We start from the raw sequence: 20,175 nt of genomic DNA on the forward strand, positions 1-20,175 counted from the left end.
CTGGGGGATGACTTAGTTAAGAGCACTTACTCTGCAAGCATGAAAACCTAAGTTCAAATCCCAGCACTGATGTAAAAAGTTGGCCATGACTGTTCATGCCTGTAACCCCAGCACTGTAGGACAGAGATGAATGGACCTCCAGAGCTCACAAGTCGGCAGCCTAGTCAAACAGCGAGCTTCCGGTTCACTGAGAGACCCTTTCTTAGAGCAATAAGGCAGAGCCAGTAGAGGTAGACACCCATCCTGCTCTGACCTCCTCATGCACACAGGTGTGTGCACCTCCACATGTGCCCATATATATTGAGTAGATAGATGATAATTAGATGGATAGGTAAGAGATGAGTGGATGACCAATGTCATTCTAGCATCTTAAAATTCATACACACCTGGAAGCTACCAGTACTCTTGTCACAGTGAGTGAGCCCCTGCAGTCCCCTTGCCTGCCCCTAGGAGCTCTTGGGCTGTGGTTGGAAGGTTTGGCCTTTCTCAGGCAGGCGTGGGTTTTCCTCCAGGGTAGCCTGGGTAGAGGATTTGTGGAAGGTGTAGAGCCAGAAGGCTGAGGCTGAGCCTGGTTCCTGTCTGTGGCCCTTGGGGTCCTCCCTCCCTCCCACTATGCTGAGCCTGGCTGTCATACACTCACAGAAGGCGACAGGGACAAGAGCACGTCTCCCTTCCAGGTGGGACGAGCAGAAACAGGAAGGACTCCAAAGGGAAGCAGGGGGAGGAGGAAGCGTCCAGGAAGCCCGGGGGGCCTCTGAAGTGGTGTCTTAGACTGGGCCAGACAGAGCCCTGTGCCAACCCTCCCAACTTGAGTTCAACACCCCATCCAGAGTGTCCTTTTACCCTGGGGCAGAACCTGGAGGGACCTAGTGGCCATGTTCCACCCCACGACAGAGTGTCAGAGGTTGTCCTTTGAAGTCCAACCCCAGACTCCAGGGTCTTAGGGACAAGGGGAGGGACTGGGCAGTGCCTGAGGGGGTCATTGGTCTCAGGAAGCCCATTGCCCTGGCAAGCACATCTGTGACTGTCCCATTCTCACACCAAGTCACCACCTCCACAGCAGCCAGTACAGTAACCTGCTCATTTTATTGAAGGTAAAGCTGGAAGGTCACACTGGACCTCAGCTCCCTGCAGCCACAGTGTATGGCTCCCAGTGGCAGAGGACACAGGATAGCCAAGGCTGGCTCTTGGAGGCTGTGTGGTCCACTCAGTAGCCCCCATCCCTGCAAGAATCCAAAGATCCGATCTCAGTTCTGCTCTCGCTGACCAGATGGGGATGACGGGAGGGGGGTGAGGAGTGAGAGTGGGGAGACAGATATGCAAGGTCAAGAGAGGGTGGCGGGGGGCTGGAGAGATGGCTCAGAGGTTAAGAGCACTGACTGCTCTTCCAGAGGTCCTGAGATCAATTCCCAGCAACCACATGATGGCTCGCAACCATCTGTAATGAGATCTGGTGCCCTCTTTTGGTGTGCAAGCATGCATGCAGATAACTGTATACATAATAAATAAAACCTTAAAAGAGAGAGAGGGTGGCATAGTACAACTACCCGGGGTGTGGGTGAATAGAGTCCCTGATGAGGTGTGTGGGAGAGCAGGGTGGGAACATTACCCCCAGCTCAGGCTCCGCTTGGCCAGCTCCACCTGGGCCAGCCGATGGTCGCTGAGTACCCGCACTCTGGTGATCGTGGCCAGTGGCCGGTGACGATGTGGGAACTGGAGTACCTTGTGTTCCTGGGTGTAAATGTGGAAGTGTTCTGCATCTGCACTCACCTCCATCTGCGGGGGCGGGAGGGGGGGCAGGGGTAACCCTGGGTCCCAGCCACAGAGGCCATCCCAGCTACTTGGCAAAGCAGAGTATGGCCTACCTGACCCTGAGTTCCCAGCTGGGGACCCCTCTTTTCTCCAGGGCAGGGAAATTGGCAGCCAGAGAGAGAAGCATCCCAGTGAACAAATATGGGAACCAAGGAAAGGGAGGCCACCCAGGCTCAGCAGGGAGGCCATTGCACCAACCCATGTAAATATCCATAATAGTCTCTTCTCCATCGGCCCTGGTACCCCATCCCCACCTCTCCTTCCTCCCACAGGCCCCATCACCTCAAAGGGCTCTCCCAGGGTCAGTGGGAACAAGCTGGACACTTCCTCCTGTCCCCAGCGTCCTCCCTGGAAGGCATTGCCTATCACGGTGGCGCTGGAGAATCGGGGTTTGACGTGGAAGGCGATGTCTCCCGAGTCAGTTAAGAAGTTGATTTCAAACCTGTGGGTGAGGAGTGTGCTCAGGGTCAGGAGTGTGGCTGGAGGGTCCCTACCATGGCCCCAGGAAGAAAGGGAGGCTCTTACTTGTCCTCTCCAGTATCTGCATGTCCCTGTACTGTCAGGCTCCAGCCTGGGGCCAGGCCCCCTGCACAGAAGGCTTCGAACTGAAGGTAAAAAAACACAGGGAACAGAGCCCCATAGACTGCAACCTCCTACCTCCCCTCCAAGGGTACTGTTTATTCAGGAGTACCCATTCCCACCCAGCCCAAGGCCTCCACCTCAGTGTTGCTCTGGGTGGGGTGGTCCAGAAACCTTACCCCCACAGTCCCTCTGCCTGGGGTCTGAAGAGAAGACATAGATGTTCTCCAGCTCTATAGTGGTAAGTAGGTGAACTGCTGGATGCCCCCACCCTTCCCCCTCCAACATACACAACCACCCATGGTGGTGGCTCTTACCCACCTGCAATGCCATTGCCCTCAGCCACTGGGGAGGACCTAGCTGCCTGCTAGGGATATAGCAGAGCTCGCTGGGGCGGGGCACAGAAGCCCCACCTCCGGGGGCTTTGTCTGGGTCACATGGACCTCTGTGCCCCATTTTCCTCTCCCCGCTCAGGCTACCCCTACTAGAGAGGGAGCTTGGAGCATGGCTTAGTGGCAGAGCTCTTGCCCTGGGTTCATTCTTAGCAGGGTCACTAGTCCCCTCAACACACTTCCTCAGGTCTGTCTGACTCTGATACCATGACTTGCACACATCTGGGGATAGATTTCCCATTTTAGTGGGAAGGAAATGATCAGGGTCTGCCCCCATACACTAGAGTCCCAAACTGGCCCACCTGTCTCAAAGGGTGAGGGAGGCATGCCCACCTATGGAACCCTAGCTGACCTTATGGGGTCTGTCTGACCATCCATCCACTGTCCACCATGCTGGGAGTGTGATTCCCCCTCCCACACCCCCCCTTGGGGGCTGCCCTGTGCAGTGGCTCAGTGGCCTCAAGGGGATGAATGGGGGATTAGGTTGGGCTCTGCTCAGCACATTCCAGTCCCCAGTCTACAGATGGGGAGGTCCTTTCCCACACCCCCACGCCCCTCCTGGCCGGCTGCCTCTTAGGCTGAGCCAATAAGAGGGGTCCGCTGGGGCCCTTGAGGCCCCCTCAAGGACAGAGGAGAGAAGCCCAAGTCTGTGGGGGCGGCTGTGGGGGCCTCTGGGACTCTCCAAGGAGGGAAGTTGGGCCAGAGTGCAGCTAGGCTTGGGACTACTGCCTGCAGATGAGTGTATAATGATCCTGCACCCCCTTCATCCTGTCCCCATGGGTCATCTCTACTACTATTCTCCTCTCCAGGCCCTGGCAGGGCTGAACCTCTGGCTTGCTTTGCCTCTTCCAAGGTGGTGCTGCATGGACAGTCTGGCATGGAGTGGTGGGTACCAAGGTCAGGCGGGACACAGAGATGCCTCACTAGCAAGGCAATACAGTGAGTGACCTAGTATTTCTCTACCACAGGGAAGGGCAGGGCTGGTTGTGCCTGCAGGGGGCAGCCAAGGGCAACAGAGGCTCCATGGGGGTGAGCCTGCTGGGCCTGCCCTGTCTCCCCCCATCCCTCATACCCCCCCCACCGCCTGCCTGTCTAGCTGCTGTGGGTGCAGAGTCTGCAGACCCTACACACTCCCCTCCCCAGAGGAACATGAAGAAGCCCCCTTTTGGTACTTATGTCAGTACAGTTTAGCACAGTCAGTAAAGTGCCTGCTATGCAAGCATGAGGACATGGCTTTGATGCCCAGCACTCAGGCAAAACACAGAACACAGTGAATGGCCTGTGCTGGTAATCTCAAAGCCAGAGAGACAGAGACTAGAGGATTCTGGAATTCTCTAGCCAGCTAGGATACCCAAATAGGCAAGCCCCAGTGAGAGACTTTCAAAAAACATAGACTCAAAACCCCTGGGTCACAGGGCCTAGTAGGAAGTTGCAGGTCAGCTCCATGGCTTCCCTGTTTTCCTGTCCGCTGTGTAGGGGTGCTGGGACTAGATGTTCATCTTAAATTCTCTGGACCTGCACTGCAGTGCTGGTCAGTGCCCAGAGCTCACGGTGAGGGAAGAGCCCCCAGCTGGGAGTGTGGAACACATTCTGACTCTGGCTACCTTGAGCCAGGGGCCTCTCTGGGCTTATCAGATTCACACTGGGCTTGCCAATACTGGCCTCACTCACTGTCCCTGTCCGTTTGGTGAGGAAAAGCGAATAAAGACAGATGCAGCTGGACAGGGAATCAGATTAGTCACCATACCTCCATCTTTTCTAGGATGAGAAGAATGCTGGTGTGGGCACCTTGTTCTCAGGGTCTGGCTGCTTGGAGACCCTAGATAGGAGTTTGAAGGAGGTCTGGGTATGGTGGGAGGCCCAGACCTGCTGGACAGGAGGCCCAGGTGCTGCTGCCTGGGGCAGGGAGGCCAAAGTACTTGCTTCCAGCTGTTTCATTCCTTTGTGAGCCTCCCTCTCTTCTGGTTTATGGAGGTTGTGCTGTAGGAGAACTGCCCACACCCAGTCTCCACAGCTCTGGAATACCTTGGAAGTCCAGGCCATTCTGAGGAGGTCCACTGTGCACCCACATCTGGGCTCCACCCCATGGTGTCATGCAGGCCTGTGTTCAGAACCCTCTGATCGGCTGGGACTTGTGTCCAGTAGGGTTGGGGCAGGAGACCGTGATAGCTCCTGATGACCCAGGCAGTTACACAGCCCAGAAGACAGAATGGGCCAAGGAGAGACCCAAGATGCACCTTGGCCTCACACCAACACCAGGTAGCCCATATCCTTCTCTGGCTGCCTCTGGCCTGGCCTGGTTGGTCTTGTGAGGCCGGATGGTGTGGTGGGCGGTACTCCTATGTGACATTCTATCCAGTGGGGCAGCTGCCATTCGAGGTGGTTTCAGGGCTGAGAATAACAGACCTGATATTTAGGTACCACTGTACCTCCTACCTCCGCCTCCACCCGGATGTGTGGTTTTGCCTGGAGCTGTTGACTTTGAAGGTTCAGAAGCAGGAGCAGGTCTCCACGCAGCTTCAGGGAGGAGCTATACCAGGATAGGTGATAGGTAGCCACCTAGGCCAAACCCTGCCCAGTGCATTGTGCTAGCTCTCCTTCTCTACTCTTTCTCTCCTTCTCTCCTCCTTTCCTTCTTCCTCTCCCTTTTGCTTTTCTTCCTCCTCTTCTTCCTCCTTTTCATATACTTTCTTTTTTCTTCTGTTCATTTGTTTTTAAGAATGCCCCTATGGGGAGCTGGAGAGATGGCTCAGCAGTTAAGAACAGTGGTTGCTCTTTCAGAGGACCTGGGTTCAATTCCTAGCACCCACATGGCAGCTCACACCTGCCTGTAACTCCAGTTCCAGGGGCTCTGACATCCCTATAGAGACATATATGCAGACAAAACACCAATGCACATAAAATAAAAATAAATTAAAAAAGAATGTCCCTATGACTTTGCAGAGCCCCCGTTGAGGGCCCTACCCTGCCTGGGGAGTGGTGGGTGGATGGGGTGGGGGGGCTGGGGGTGAGGGAGGAGGGATGGGGGTGAGGGGAGGGAGAAGGGACTTACATGTGAAACAAGCTTGTTCCCTAACTAGAACTAAAAAATAAATTAAAAAAAAAAGAATGTCCCTATGTAGCCCAGGCTAGCTTCCAAGTTTCCATCCTCCTGTTCCAGCCTTCTCAGTGCTGGGGTTACAGATCTGTACCACTACAACCAGGTTGTTGTTAAGAAAGGGTCACTATGCATAGCCCAGGCTTGCTCTCTGCAAGGTACCCGCTGGGCAGTTTACATGCATTTCTGTACCTGACAACCTGTGGGGTTGGTTCTAAAATTCATGGTCTGGAAGAGATTCAAGAGCACAGATCCACAGCTAGGGCATCACCGAACTGGGGTTTGAAGCCACCAGTGTGTCTGAGTCCCCACCCTAAACATAGTGCTGGACCATCCCCTGGAAGCACGGCTGCTCATCGAATGGGGGTCTATCGGGTTGGCTTCCAGGAGGAGGAGACACTGAGGGTGGGTGTTGCAGAATGAACAGGAGTCAGAAGGTGGGGGGGAGCTGCCCAAATCAACAACAATCTGGGTGTGGTGGCCCAGAACTATAATCTCAGGACACGGGAGGCTGAGGCAGGAGGATTAAAGTTGGAGGCTAGCCTGGGCTACAGAGTGACACCCTTTCTCAAAAAGGGACAACCAGAAGAACAAGAGGAGGAGGAGGGAATATGGAAAAGAAAAAGCCACATGTGGTGGGACCTTTAATCTCAGCACTAGGGAGTCAGAGGCAGGTGGACCTCTATGAGTTTGAGACCAGCCTGGTCTGCATAGGGGTTCCAGGACACCCAGGATCACATATCGAGACCCTATCTCAAAAGAAAAAGAAAAATAAGTAAATAAAAAGAAGGGGGAATGAAGATATACCTGGGCTAAATTTGAACTGTTAGGAAGACTTTCTGGAAGAGGTGGCATCATAGCTGACTGTGAGGAAAGAGGGCTGGTATACTCGCACGAGGGTTTTTCACAGTGAGACCAGCATGTTAAAAGGCTTGGGGGAGACAGAATGAAGAGGAATCCCCTTTTCTCAGCTACACCTTCAGTTTCTGGGCCAAACTTACAATTAATCCATAAGCTTTGCAATCATCAAAGAGTGTTCACATTGTTCATAGCCCTGCTGGACTAGAACCTTCCCTTTCGTGGATGGAGAAATAGGCCACTTGCTGGCCTGTGTGGGCTGTTGCTGTAAACAGCCTCCAGGGGGCAGTAAGGAGCCAAGTCAAAGGAAGATGCCCAGATACCCAAGTCAGTAATGGCATGAGGCAGGAGAGGATGGTGACGGAAGCAGGGGTGGGAGATGGGGGTGGTGGAAAAGGGATTCCCTCCCAACCATCCAAAGCACAAGAGGCTGGGCTGTGAAAACTAATTCATCCGATGCTAACAGTAAATGAGCCCAAGGTACAGCCATCTTTGAGGAATGACACACAGAGAGTTGCTAGGGACACAGACACAACAGGAGCAGGCCACTGAAGCAGACAGGTTAGGCCATGCTCTGCCTAGCCACTAACATCTGACCTGGAGGGAGCCAAATATTTACTCCAGATGCATGCTAGGCTCCAGGGACACCGCAGGCTGCCAGAGCTATAAACAGACCTGGGGGCTGGATTGGAGGAAGGAAGAGCTGCAAATATAATCAGACAGCCAAGTGTCTGGGGGATCCCTTTCAAGCTGTCCTAAAGATGTAGGTGCAGGAATTCTGAGGACTGGCCCAGAACCAAGGAGAGTCACCAGATGAGAGTATTATTTTATTCTAAAGTGTGTGTGTATGTGTGTGTGTGTGTGTGTTTATGCATGTGTGTGCTTTGGGGGTATTTGTGGAGGACAGAAGAGGGTATTAGATCCCCTGGAACTGGATTTACAGGTAGCTGTGAATCATCCCTCACAGTGAGCTGGATGTTGGGGACCTAATTCCAGTACAAGAGCAACACTCTCATAGTGACTGAGCCATCTCTCCAGCCCCAATTTTATTTTAGTGTGTGTGTGTGTGTGTGTGTGCATGCGCACGCACACATGCATGCATGCTGAGGCCAGAGGGTGATGATGATGTCAGACGTCCTGTTCTGTTACTTGCTGCTTTATTCCTTTGAGACAGGGTCTGTAAGTGACCCTGGAGCTAGGATGGTAGCCCCAAGCCTCAGTGACACTCAGGTCGCTATTCCCCCACAGCACCAGAGTTACAGGTGGGCACAGCCAAACCCAGTTTTTTTTTTTTTTCCTGAATGTGAATAATGAAGATTCAAATTGTTGAGTGCAAAGGTCACACACTTGTGCATTGCCACACAAAGCCCAGCTAGGGTGTTAATAGAGCACCAACTAAGTCGGTGTATGTGTAGATCCTGGGAAAGCAAGGCCAACTGCCTGTGTTTATGTAGTTTGTATTGCAGAGGGAGAGACTGACAGAATGCATCCATTAAGCATCCGAAATGTTACATGGAGATGTGAGTGTGTAGCACACACTAGATTCTGAAATCAGGACAAAAGGCATGCAAGTTGGTGTTAATAATCTCTTCCTTTCTTCCTTTGGAGACAGAGTCATATGTAGCCTAGGCTGCCCTGGAACTCACTTTGTAGCTGGGAATGACCTTGATCTCCTGATCCTCCTTCCTCCACCTCCTGAGTGCCCGGATTACAGGTGTGCACAACCATGCCTGGTTCATGTGGTGCTGGGATGGAACCCAGGACTTCATGCATGCTAGGAAAGTGCTCTGTTCCCAGTACCACATGGCCAGCCCTCTCCTCCCCTTTTTTGAGACATGGCTGGTCTCATTCCTCAGCCCCAGCTAGCCTTGAGTTCTCTGAGATCCTTCTGCCTCAGCCTCCAGAGTGCTGAGATCACAGTCATGTATCACCAGGCCTGACTTAGCACAGCACCTGAGGATCAGAAGTTCAAGGCCAGCCCCAGCTATATGAAACCTTGTCTCAAAAACAAAGCAAAATTAAAAAAAAAAATGTAAAAAGAGAGACAAGTGCTACATGTTTTCTTTCAAACGAAACCCCAAAAACCAAAAAGACCAGAAATCATAAAGAAGGGGAGCATTAAGGATGGTAAGAGCTGGGGAAGGAGTAGGAAGTGGGTAGGAAAGGGGGGGTAGTTGAGATCAACCCATGACTCACGCAGGAATGGAAATGTCCCTGTAACGCCCACAAATTTGTGCGGTTACTATCTTCCGGTAATTATCACAGTAATGATTTTTATATTGATTACATGTTTAAATGATAAAGTTTTGACATACTGGGTTAGGTGAAGTATATAATTAAAATTTATTCTGTGCACTTAGAAAACGTTGGGGGAGGGAGCTGGAGAGGTAGTTCAGTAGTTTAGAGCACTGGCTGCTCTTGGAGAGGTGCAATTCCTATTACCCACACTGTGGCTCACAAACCTTCTGTGGCTCCACCTACAGGAGATATGATGTCTTCTTCTGGTCTCTGCAGGTACCAGTTGTATATATGATGCACAAGCAAAACACTTATGCAGCGAAAAATAAGATAAAAAATATTTAAAAAATTTTAAGTGTGTGTGTGTTCATGTAAGTGTGGTATATGCATGTGTGTGTATCCATGAATGTCTGAGGTTGTCCACATCAAGTGGCTTCCTTTGTCACTCTCCACCTTACTAGTTCTTTTATTTTGTTTTGTTTTGTTTTTGAGGCAGGGTCTCTTATTGAACCTGCAGCTCACCAATTGGCTGGCTCCAGGGATCTGCCCATCCCTACCCCCAGCTCTGAGGTTATAGGTGTGCTTTTACATGAGTGCTGGGGAATCAAACTCAGGTCCTCATGCTTGCATAGTGAGCACTTTACCCACCAAGCTGTCTCCCTAGCACCCCATGAATCTTTTTTATTTTTCTTAAACATTTGAGAAAATTTACGTGACAATTGTGATGGTTCACATCTATGGTTCCTGCAGTCAAGAGACATCTAGGGGAGACTGAGTTCCATGCATATCTAGGTTACACAGTCATTTTTTTTTAAGTGGGTTTGTGGGTGTGGCTTGGTTGATAGACTGCTTGCCTAGCATGCATGAAGCCCTGAGTTTCATCCCCGAAACTGTATAAATTGGGAATGATTGGTGTTTACCCAACCTTCCTGTACTCTGGAGGTAGAGGCAGGAAGATTTGAAATTCGAGGTCATCCTTGGCTACATAGCAAGTTGGAGGCCATCCTAGGTTAAATGAGATCCTGTCTCAAAAAATAAAATATAACGAAGAGATAAAGAGAAAGAAAATAAGTTTTATATTGTGCCCATGGCTGGGAATGAGCCGTCGTCTCTAGAGTCCTCAGGGACAGGCTTTGGCCACTGCCTGAGCCTCTGTCACCAGGAAGTCTGTGCCGTGTCCCTGAACCACACTCCCCTCAGCCTCAGGCAGCACAGAGTCCACTGGCTTCCAAAGAGTCTCATCCCGCCAAGGCGCTTGGGAAAGACCCAGGGGAGCCACCAACTCCCAAAATAACTTCACACCAGTTCCAGGACATCTGTGGGATGGGGAGGAGCTATGAGCCCCCACGAACACTGTGAAGAGGCCCCATAGAGCTGGAAATGGGGACAGGAGGGCAGACCCAGAGACAAAGAGAAAGCAACAGATGGAAAAAAAGTAGACATGGCAGGGCCTGGTGTCAGCAGCTTGTCATCCCAGCTCTATGGGAGGCTGAAGCAAGAGGATCATGAGTTCAATGCCAGCCTGGGCAACTTATGGTGCAAATCGGTCTCAACATAAAGAATAAACAGAGGGCCAAGGAAAGATGAAGTGCTATGGAAGAATGTCTGCCTGGTATGCATGAATCAGGTTCAATCCTAAGAAGGCAGGGAGTGGAGAAAAGAAAAGTGATATTGACAGAGATAGGTAGAAACACTCGTGGAAGCAGTCAGGCAAAAATGGAAGAGAATAGAAGAGACCAGTAAGTACCCATCCCAGGCTGGGCAGTCCCAACAAACCCTTTTCTCAAATGGGAAACTGAGGCCCAGATAGGCTTAGGGGAATTGCCAGAGGATCTCCAGCCCACAGTGAGAAAAAAGTCCCTTTGCCTCGTGCCCTTCACACTTGTCCACCACTTGCCCAGCTGGCTGCAGACTCTGACCCACTGTTCCACCCCTGCCTCAAGTCCCCGAGGGGGTTGAGAAATGTCCTCTGAGTGGCCAGCCCTGGATGAAGCTTATGGAATTTCCCAGTGTGAAGGGGCCAGAGGCCAGTGGAGAGTTGAGACTGGCTTGTAACTAGGAAGTCAAGATAGGGTGGAAACTGAGGCATAGGAAGGTGCTGGCACCAAGGAGCATGGGTATCTAGGAAGCAGGAACTGAATGAAGGGTGCTTCCTGTAGTTGTTGAGAGAGGGTCACTCTTTTTTTATTATTTACTTTATGTGCACTGGTGCTTTGCCTACATGTGTGTCTGTATGAGGGGGTCAGATCTTGTAATTACAGACAGTTGTGAGCTGCCACATGGGTGCTGGAAATTGAACCCTGGTCCTTTGGAAGAACAGCCAGTGTTCCTAACAGCTGAGCCTTCTCTCCAACTCCCTGCCCCCCTGCCAAGAGAAGATCTCATGTAGCCAAGACTGGCCTGGAACTCACCACATAGCTGAGGACGACCTTGAGGATGATCCTCCTATCTATACCTCCCAAGTTATGGGATAATAGACACTGGCCCCCAGCCCCTCTTTATGGGATTCTGAGATGGAACTCAGGGCTTTCCTGCATGCTAGGCAAGCACTCCCCCTACTAAGTTACATCCCCAGCACCCGAGGGGTGTTCTTTTGAGCTAAAGGGTTTTTGTTTGTTTATTTGTTTGTTTGTTTTGAGACCCTACTCTAGGTCCATAACCAAGTCATCATTCAGTCATCCAACAAACTTTATGAAACACACCTTGTGGACTGAAATCTAGTGGGAGGGTTCACGGTGGACAGGAAGGAGCTGTAGGTGACAGGCTGGGACATAAGCTTAGAGTGAGCAGAAAGCTACATGTGTTCATGGGGTGAAGGGGGAGCTAGCACTGAGAGGTTACAGCTGAGAGATGGTGGCAGTCTTCCTGGGTCAGTGTCAGGGCAGTACCCATGGGGGTCTCCTGAGCCCTCTCTAAGTCATTTCTTTCAGAGAGGAGGTTAACATGAAGTGATCATGGCTAGTGCTTCCCACACGCCAGCAACCTTGCTGGGTTTGTGGCAGTGGGATTGTCGCAGTGCAATTGATTCTCAAGATAGGAACTAAGAGTGCAGGGCCTGGAGATGTGGATCAGTGGATAGGGTATTTGCTTATATGCACCAGGCCAGCCTGGGCTACACTAAAAAAAGAAAAGAAAGAAAGAAAAAGAAGAAAGGGGTGGGGGAGAAGTAGTCAGTTTATGTCTGTAATTCCAGCCCTTGGGGGAAATAATTAAGGAGGAACGAGGGAAAGAAGGATGCTTGGGGGGGGCATTGGGGAAGAGAGAGGCTGGGGTGTAACTCAGTTGATAGAGTGCTTGTCTAGTGTTAGGCCCTGAGTCCCATCCACATACCTGAGACCCCATGGAAAGAAAGGAAGGTAGTCAGACAGGCTGGCAAGATGGTTCAGTGGTTCTGAGCTCTTGTTGCTTTTGCAGAAGACCTAAGTTTAGTTCCTACCACCCATATCCGGTGGCTTACAACCTCCCATAACTCCAGCTTCAAGGAGTCTGATACCTTCTTCTCAGTTCTGCAGACACCTGCATGACTACATACTACACATGGACACACATGCAAATAAAAATAAAAGGAGTTTGGTTTATCTTAGAGAGAAAAAGGAATGAGGGAGGGAGGGAGGATTGAGACATACATTTAACTTCAGCAGTAGACAAAGGGTCTTCCATGGACCAAGTTCAAAGGAAAGACAACATGAACTTAAGGTGTCCCCACTGCTGAACAGACACAGGCTCTACAGGGAACAAGTCCCCAAGGTGCTGGAGGAGACATGTCTTCCCGGGCAGAGGACAGTCCAAAGTGGGTTGAACACAGATCCTAGGGTCACTTTGGCGGAACAGGAGAGTGAGGAGAGACAATAGATGGGGTTGGGAGAAGTGGGGTAAGGAATCCAGATACAGGGCCTGAGACACACCCGGGGCTTGACATGGTGGCTTGCAAAGGGTGTGGTGGCTTGTGAAGGATGTGCTCCTACTTTCCCCCTTTGTCTTCCTCTTTTCCTGATCCTTTGGCTTCCAGGACCCTGTCCTCTTGGGAGGTGGATGGCAGCTCTAAGAGGGGGCTTGGGAATAGAGCCTATCAGGTCTGCTCACCTAACCATCAGGGTCCCCCCCAAGCCCCACTCGATGCCCCTGCTCTGACCGCTGCTCCCACTTCCCTGGGTTGGAACAACGGGCCTCGAGATTCTTTCAAAAACATTTCCTTTGCAAAATAATCCTCCCAAATATGTTTTTGGAAACTGAACAGGAAGATGTTAATTAAGGTCCCTCCCCAGAGGGGGTGCAGGGAGGAAGCGTGGGGGTCAGACACAGGAGCAGGGGCCAAGTTGGCTCAGGAGGACCTGGTCCACACCCAGCCCCGCAGCCCTCGCACAGGCCAGACCCTCCATCCCCCACCGATGAAGGACTTATGTTCTTAGCCCATAGCAGGACACAGAGGCCAGGAAGGGGCAGAGGTCACAGGTCAGAGGCGGAGCAGGGTCAAGAGTCAACTACAGCCATGTAGAGTCCATGTTCACAGAAAGACATTTGTACACGTGTCCTATGTCTGTGTCACCAAAGCAGGGGCTGGGTGGAGAGACCCAGGGGTCTGCAGGGCTTGTTTATCGAGAGGTGAGCCTGAAGGCTTGGCTCCCTCCACATGGCCGATCAAGCCTCCACCCTCTGACTGGGCCTACACCAGGAAGAAGCTGGAAGATTGTTTTTCTGCTCAGACACACCAACTGCCTTCCACACAAGGGCCTTTGGGGTTCTCTGTGGTCCTGGAGGAAGATTTACTAGATTATTTCTTCTTCTTCTTCTTCTTCTTCTTCTTCTTCTTCTTCTTCTTCTTCTTCTTCTTCTTCTTCTTCTTCTTCTTCTTCTTCTCCTTCTCCTTCTTCTTCTCCTTCTCCTTCTCCTCTTCCTCCTCCTCCGTCCTCTTCCTCCTCCTCCTTTTTCCTCATTCTTCTTTAAATTATTTTAAAGATTTATTTATTTTATGTGCACAGAGTTTTTACCTGCATGTGTGTATATGTACCACGGGCATGACTGATGTCCACACAGGCCAGAAGGGGGCTTCAGATCCCCTGGAACTGGAGTTATTAGATGATTGTGAGCCACTATGTGGATGCTGGGAATTGAACCCTGGTCCTCTGCAAAAGCAACTAGTGTTCTTAACCACTGAGCCACCTTTCCAGATCCCTATCCAGGTATTTCTGTCTGAATTAGCTCATGTTTATGCTCTGAGTCGCACAATTTGACAATCTTAGAGATTGGGGTTTTCTTAGAAGTTCAGAGTGTCTAAGCCTTGACCTCTGCTTAGTCATCTAGCCAAGGATGTCAACCAGCCTACAGCAGAAGGCTTTGTCTGAATTTACCAACGAGGAATAAACCTAGGCCATCCTTCTATCCATCTTTCTGACCATTCATGCCTTCATCTACCCATCTGTTCCATTGCTGTGATAAACACCATGATACAAACAACTTGGATAGTGTGGTGATTTGAAAGAAAATGGCCCCCATAGGAGGTGTGGCTTTGTTGGAGTAAGTGTGACTTTGTTGGAAGAAGTGTGTCACTGTAGTGGGGGGTGTGCTTTGAGGTTTCCTGTGTTTAAGCTGTGCCCAGTGTGGGACACAGACTCTTTCTGTAGCCTGTGGATCAAAATGTAGAACTCTCAGCTCCAGCACCATGTCTGCCTGAATGCCACCCACCATGATGACAATGGATTAAATCTCTGAACTGTAAACTAGTCCCAATTAAATGTTTTTCCTTATAAGAGTTGCCTTGGTCCTGCTGTCTCTAAGAACACTAAGATAGGTAGGAAAGAGTTTATAGCAGGATTCAGGCTACAGTCCACCAGTGAGGGAAACCAAGGCAGGAACTCAAGGCAGGAGCTTGAAGCAGAAACTGAAATAGAGCACAAAAAGGAATGCTGATAACTGGATCACTTACTCCCAGGGCCACACTTAGCAACCTTACCACTATGGTACCACTCATAGTGGGCTGGTCTCTTTTATATCTATCAGCAATTAAGAAAATGCCAGACATGTCCACAGGCCAATCTGATGGAATCATTCTTCAATTGAAGGTCCGTTTTCCCAGATGTATCAAGTTAACAACCAAGATAGTCATCACACCATTCATCCACCCCACCCCCATACTTCTATGTATCCCTTCACCTATATATCCACCCATTCATTCTTCCACCCATCTACCCACCCATCCAACCATGTGTCCTTCCATCTATCACCTACCTGATCCATGACTGTAGCTATCCATCCATCCATCCATCCATCCATCCATCCATCCAAACATACTGCATCCATCCATCCATCCATCCATCCATCCATCATCCATCTATCCAAACATGCATGCATCCAAACATCCATTAATCCATCTATCCATCCATCCATCCATCCATCCATCATCTAAACATGCATCTATCCTTTTATCCATCTAAACATGCACCCATCCATCCATCCAAACATCCACTAATCCATTCATCTAAACATACATCCATGTATCCATCCATCCATTCATCCCTCTGTCCATCCATTGCCTGTTTCTCTTTTCACTCATGTAGACAGGATGCTGAGTGGGAAGAATCAGAGAATTATGGGAAATGTGGGAGAAGACAGGATAAACTGAAGCCTCCCATTCCTTAGTTCACCCCCACTCTTCTCACAGCTCCTTCTTGAACTGTGGACACATACCCTGGGGACCAATGGTCTCCTCTGTAGCCTCTTACCTGTTCAGAGAAGGAGCTCTTAGATGGAGAAATGAGGCACAGTGAGCAACCCTGCATCTACATGGGTCTCCAGAAGACCGCAAGTGTTGTCCTGACCCAGTGACAACACTCATAGTACAATGCCTGTCTGATTCAGGACAAGTGAGAGCATGGTTGCCTGTCACTATTGTGAGCTCAGGGAACGTGCAAGCCTTGGGTTCTAAAAGAGGGTGTGGAAAAGGGCCCTTGAAGACCCTTGGCAGGATACCAGAGGGATCTTATGGAGGAATATCCAGCCCAGGATGATTTGATGAGAAAAAAATGCCTACAAACGAGAAATGGACTACCAAGCCCTCCCCAGTGGATGGTTCATTCCTGAACAAAGGAGCCCCTAGTCCTCGAGCCCTGAACTCCATGGCCCTTACCCTGAGGACAAGACTCTGATATACTTTACTTTCTTCTATCCTTCTGTCTATCCCTCCTAATCCATGCTCCACTGTTTGACTTTTTCTGTGACTCCTTGCTGTGCCCCTCACTCTGTTTCTGTCACTTCTGTCTTCATCTCTATGCACCCCCTTCCCCATTACATTCTCTTTTTCATCTGGGGCACTGAGAGCCCTCTGTAAGCTCCACTCTATAAATGTTCTGCCTTGGTCTGTGATGCCTGGGATTCCACCTCCTGCCCAGCCTCAAGGTCCACTAAGAAACTCATCCTTCAATAGGCCTTATGGATACCAGGAGTGACCCAGTCCACACATGTCTCCCTGCTGTCCCTAAGACCTTCCTGTCTGCCTGCCTGGAGTGCTGATGTGTAGCCATTCTGAGATTCCAGAGAAGGATATATGTGTGGTCATGGCCTGTGTCCCAGCATCACCCAAGTCAATGGCGGGCATTCAGGAAAGTGCTGAGGATGGGATGGGGTGAAGAGTAGGTGATTGGATAGAGAGGGGTGGGGGTGAGATGTCTCAAACAGAAAGTGGAGTGAAATCCTCTTTCCTGACCCTTGCCAGGCAGTGACTGCCATTGTCCCCAGAGCCTGTCCTGATCTTTCTGGATGACTCAATGTCCCCTATGGGTTTCTCATATGACCTTTAGCTATGCAGACCATTGAGGCCATGTGGAGTCCCAGCATGTGCCCTTCAAGGGTGGCAGGAAGGGGAGTTACTACCCTGAGGGCCAGAGCAGGAAGGGAGGTGGGCTGTGTCATAACCACCCAGAGGTCAACAGGGTAGATAGTAGCACAGAGGTCTGTGTCACTCCAGTCACCCTACCCAGTTCCTGCCCCTTCCAGACACCCTCCCCTAGGCTGACCCAGTTTCCCTATCAGAAACCAGACAGTTCTGCACTGCCATGCTGGATGCCAACAGAGGCAGACTACGAGCAGCCATAGACAGGGACCTTGACAGCTTGACCCAGGTCTCACTGTTTCTCTCCCACATGTATGTAGATGGCAACTGTCCCCCCACAAGGCCTTAGGATCTCTTACCTCTTTGTGCTTAGCCAGCCCTGGGCCTCCAAAACTCACAGGCACAGGAATCCAGTCACCAACTCTGCTTATCACAGTCCCTCACTGCCTGCCCCTCCTGGCTCCCACTCCCACCCCACCAGCACACACCGGTGGGATGCTGATGGGGTCAAAGGGCTCCGAATAGCATGTGGTTGGGTCGGTCACCTATGAGTGTCTGGAGTATTGTCCAAGTAGGAGTTAGGGGTCTGGAGCCTATAAAAGAGGGGTCTGCTGGGGGAAGACCTGACAGGTATCATAGAACCTCTGCACATTTAGATCCTTGCATATGACCCCCTGCCTTGTGATATTGGGTCTTCTACACTCAGCAATAGGGAGGGTCCCACAGGGCAGGGTGGCTTCCATAATGGCTGTGAGTTCAGTCTGGCTTCTACCAAAGCATCCAGCTCGGTTCCAATTCTCTTTGGGGCAAGAAGGGAAACTGAGGCCCAGTGAGCCTCATCCAGGACAGTTAAGACCTAGGGCTGCCATCGGACCTTCCTCTATAGACTAGGACTCTCCAGGGTGGTGCTGCCTCCTGACTTCTGGTCCACTTTTTCCCAGGCCCCCTCCCCAGCACTCCACCCCCATTCCATAAGAGGCACTGGGGGAAGGGGCGGGTGGAGAAGGGCTTGAGGGAGGGCACCAGCCTTGTTAACAAGGTCTTCCCAGCCAGCTCCGCCCTGAACTCCCCAGCCCCTTCCCAGGCGGAACATTCAATTAGTCTCAAGCAACTGCTTGGCTGAGGAGCTAGAGAAAGGGGGCCCGGGGGAAAGAGTACCCGCCTGGCGGCTGTTGTGCGCTGGGGGGAGAGGGGGAGGGGGAGGGGTGCAGGGAACAGAGACAGCATGGGTCATAGGCAGGCTGTTTTTCTCACACTGGCCTCTACCTCTGAGTGTCCCTAAATGTGAGTCTGCATAGGTGACTAGGTGACGTCACTGATGTGTACTCTAGCCCCAGAGCCACATGGGCTTCAACCCAGGTTAGCTATAGCTGACAAGCAGCTCGTCCCAAGTCAGCTCCAGGCTCCAGCCCTCCAGGCTTGGAGGCCAGCTTAGAGGGGTGTCGTACAGAGAAGGGAACAGTCCACTGCTGTTAGACCAGCCTCTATCCATGTTGCCCCGCATCAACCCCAGGCTCACTAAAACAAAAATTCTTTCTCACTGGTTTCTTAGCTAGTCACTGTTTTTCTTTGCCCACAGGATCTTTGCATATACCTTGTCTGTCAAGCATCCCTTCAAGAACCTTGCCCCAATTCAGTCAGACCCTCTTCGCACATTTCATGTCCCCTTGACTTCACAGCTAGCACCCAGAGCGTCCCCTGAAAGGGATAGTGGTTGTGAACTACCCTGTCCTTGTTGTGCAGCAAGGGGTCTGGTACACAGCAGGTGCTCAATCAGTGTTGGCTGGGTAGGTGAAGTTCCCCCGGCAGTTTGGACCCAACTGTCAGGTCTATGTAGGAGCTCAGAAAATGGCAACGCCTTGAGCAGGGAGGCTAAGGCAGGAGGGCCAAAGGTTCTGGCCAGCCTGGTCTATGCAGTGACTTCAAGGCTAACACTAGCCTAGGTGACAGTGTGAGATTTTGTTTCTTGTCTTTTCTTTCTTTAATTTTTTGTTTTTTTGTTTTGATTGGTTTGGTTTGAATTTTCAAGACAGGATTTCTCTGTGTAGCCCTGGCTGTCCTGGAACTCGTTCTGTAGACCAGGCTGATCTTGAACTGGGCCTGCCTCTGCCTCCAAATGCTGGGATTAAAGGTGTGTGTATGTTCTGCTTGAGATTCTGTTTCAAAAAACAATGAGAGAGGAGGGGGGTGAATGTAGCAGACATGCCATTTTGAGTGGGTGCATTCCCCTAAGTCATCCATGAAGCTCAGACTGGCTCTGGGAATCAGCAGGGCTAAGCACAGAGCTTGGATGAAGCCTGGAAGGCCTTTTTTTTGTATCCTCTGGGGACTCTAGGTATCCCACATTTTTTTTGTTTTGTTTTGTTTTGTTTTGTTTTTTGAGACAGGGTTTCTCTATGTAACTTTGTAGACCAGGCTGGTCTCGAACTCACAGAGATCCGCCTGCCTCTGCCTCCCGAGTGCTGGGATTAAAGGTGTGCACCACCAATGCCCAGCTTAGGTATCCCACATTCTATTATGCTTATACACAGGACCTTTGAGGACAAGATGGGTTCTGTTGCCTGTCCATGGAAGGCCTCCCAGAATCGGGAAGGGTCTGGGGCTCCTTTGATCAGTCTTTTTCCTTGGAACTCTTGCCAGTTTAACCCCCAGTACCTTCCTCCTTGGGCCCTCCCAGTCCCTCATGGGAAAAGACTCGAGTCAGACATGTGGTGGGTATACAGTTAGCCCTCTTCATCCAGTCCCTGAATGTCCCAGCACAGTAGGAGCCAACAAGTTTAGGAAGTTTCTCAAAAGAGTGAGGGTTACCCTTGGGAGGGACTCTGGGGGAGCTGCAGAAGGCAGTGTGTGAAGGGAGGTGCCTGCCTCTCGGAGCACTTCTTTTTGGACCAGTCTGGTCGTTGGACAAGGTAGGGAAGGCAGGGGACTTGGAAAGTGCCAGATGTGAGGAGGAGCCATGCTGAGGAATGTGGGCAGCCCCTCCCCCTCTCCAGGAGAGACAGAGGCAGATGGCAGGCTGGGGGGTGGGAGGAGTGGAGAGGATGGGGGGAGGTGGCTAGCCCTGCCAGAGGCTCTGGTGGTACCCAATGCTCATCCTTGGGAGCTGGGGGTAGAGGCACAGCCTGCTCATGTTTCCAGTGTGCCCCCTCCCTTCTGCCAGCTGTGTGCAGCTGGGGCCTCAATCTGCTCCGAGGAAACCCAACACTAGTGTACACTAGTGTGTGTGTGTGTGTGTGTGTGTGTGTGTGTGTGTGTGTATGTGTGTGTGTGTGTGTGTGTGTGTGTGTGAGAGAGAGAGAGAGAGAGAGAGAGAGAGAGAGAGATGGTGATGGGGCTCAGGATCCTGAGATCTCCTGGATTCCCTGACCCCCAAC

At 51.2% G+C, this 20,175-nt stretch overlaps 1 protein-coding gene across 1 annotated transcript in view; it reads right to left on the reverse strand.

Annotated features, from left to right (window-relative positions):
• Positions 1-1,605: 1,605 nt before the first annotated feature.
• Positions 1,606-20,175, reverse strand: part of Grifin (galectin-related inter-fiber protein) — a 33,869-nt gene continuing 15,299 nt past the window's right edge. Inside the window, exons 3-6 of the mRNA XM_035444147.1 lie at positions 5,220-5,313; positions 2,338-2,417; positions 2,095-2,254; positions 1,606-1,776 (exon numbers count right to left, since the gene is read on the reverse strand). Coding sequence (XP_035300038.1) covers positions 1,606-1,776; positions 2,095-2,254; positions 2,338-2,417; positions 5,220-5,313 — 505 coding nt within the window. The remainder of the gene's footprint in view (positions 1,777-2,094; positions 2,255-2,337; positions 2,418-5,219; positions 5,314-20,175) is intronic.

This window comes from Cricetulus griseus, chromosome 4 (genome assembly GCF_003668045.3).
Source record: "Cricetulus griseus strain 17A/GY chromosome 4, alternate assembly CriGri-PICRH-1.0, whole genome shotgun sequence".
Lineage (NCBI taxonomy): Eukaryota > Metazoa > Chordata > Mammalia > Rodentia > Cricetidae > Cricetulus > Cricetulus griseus.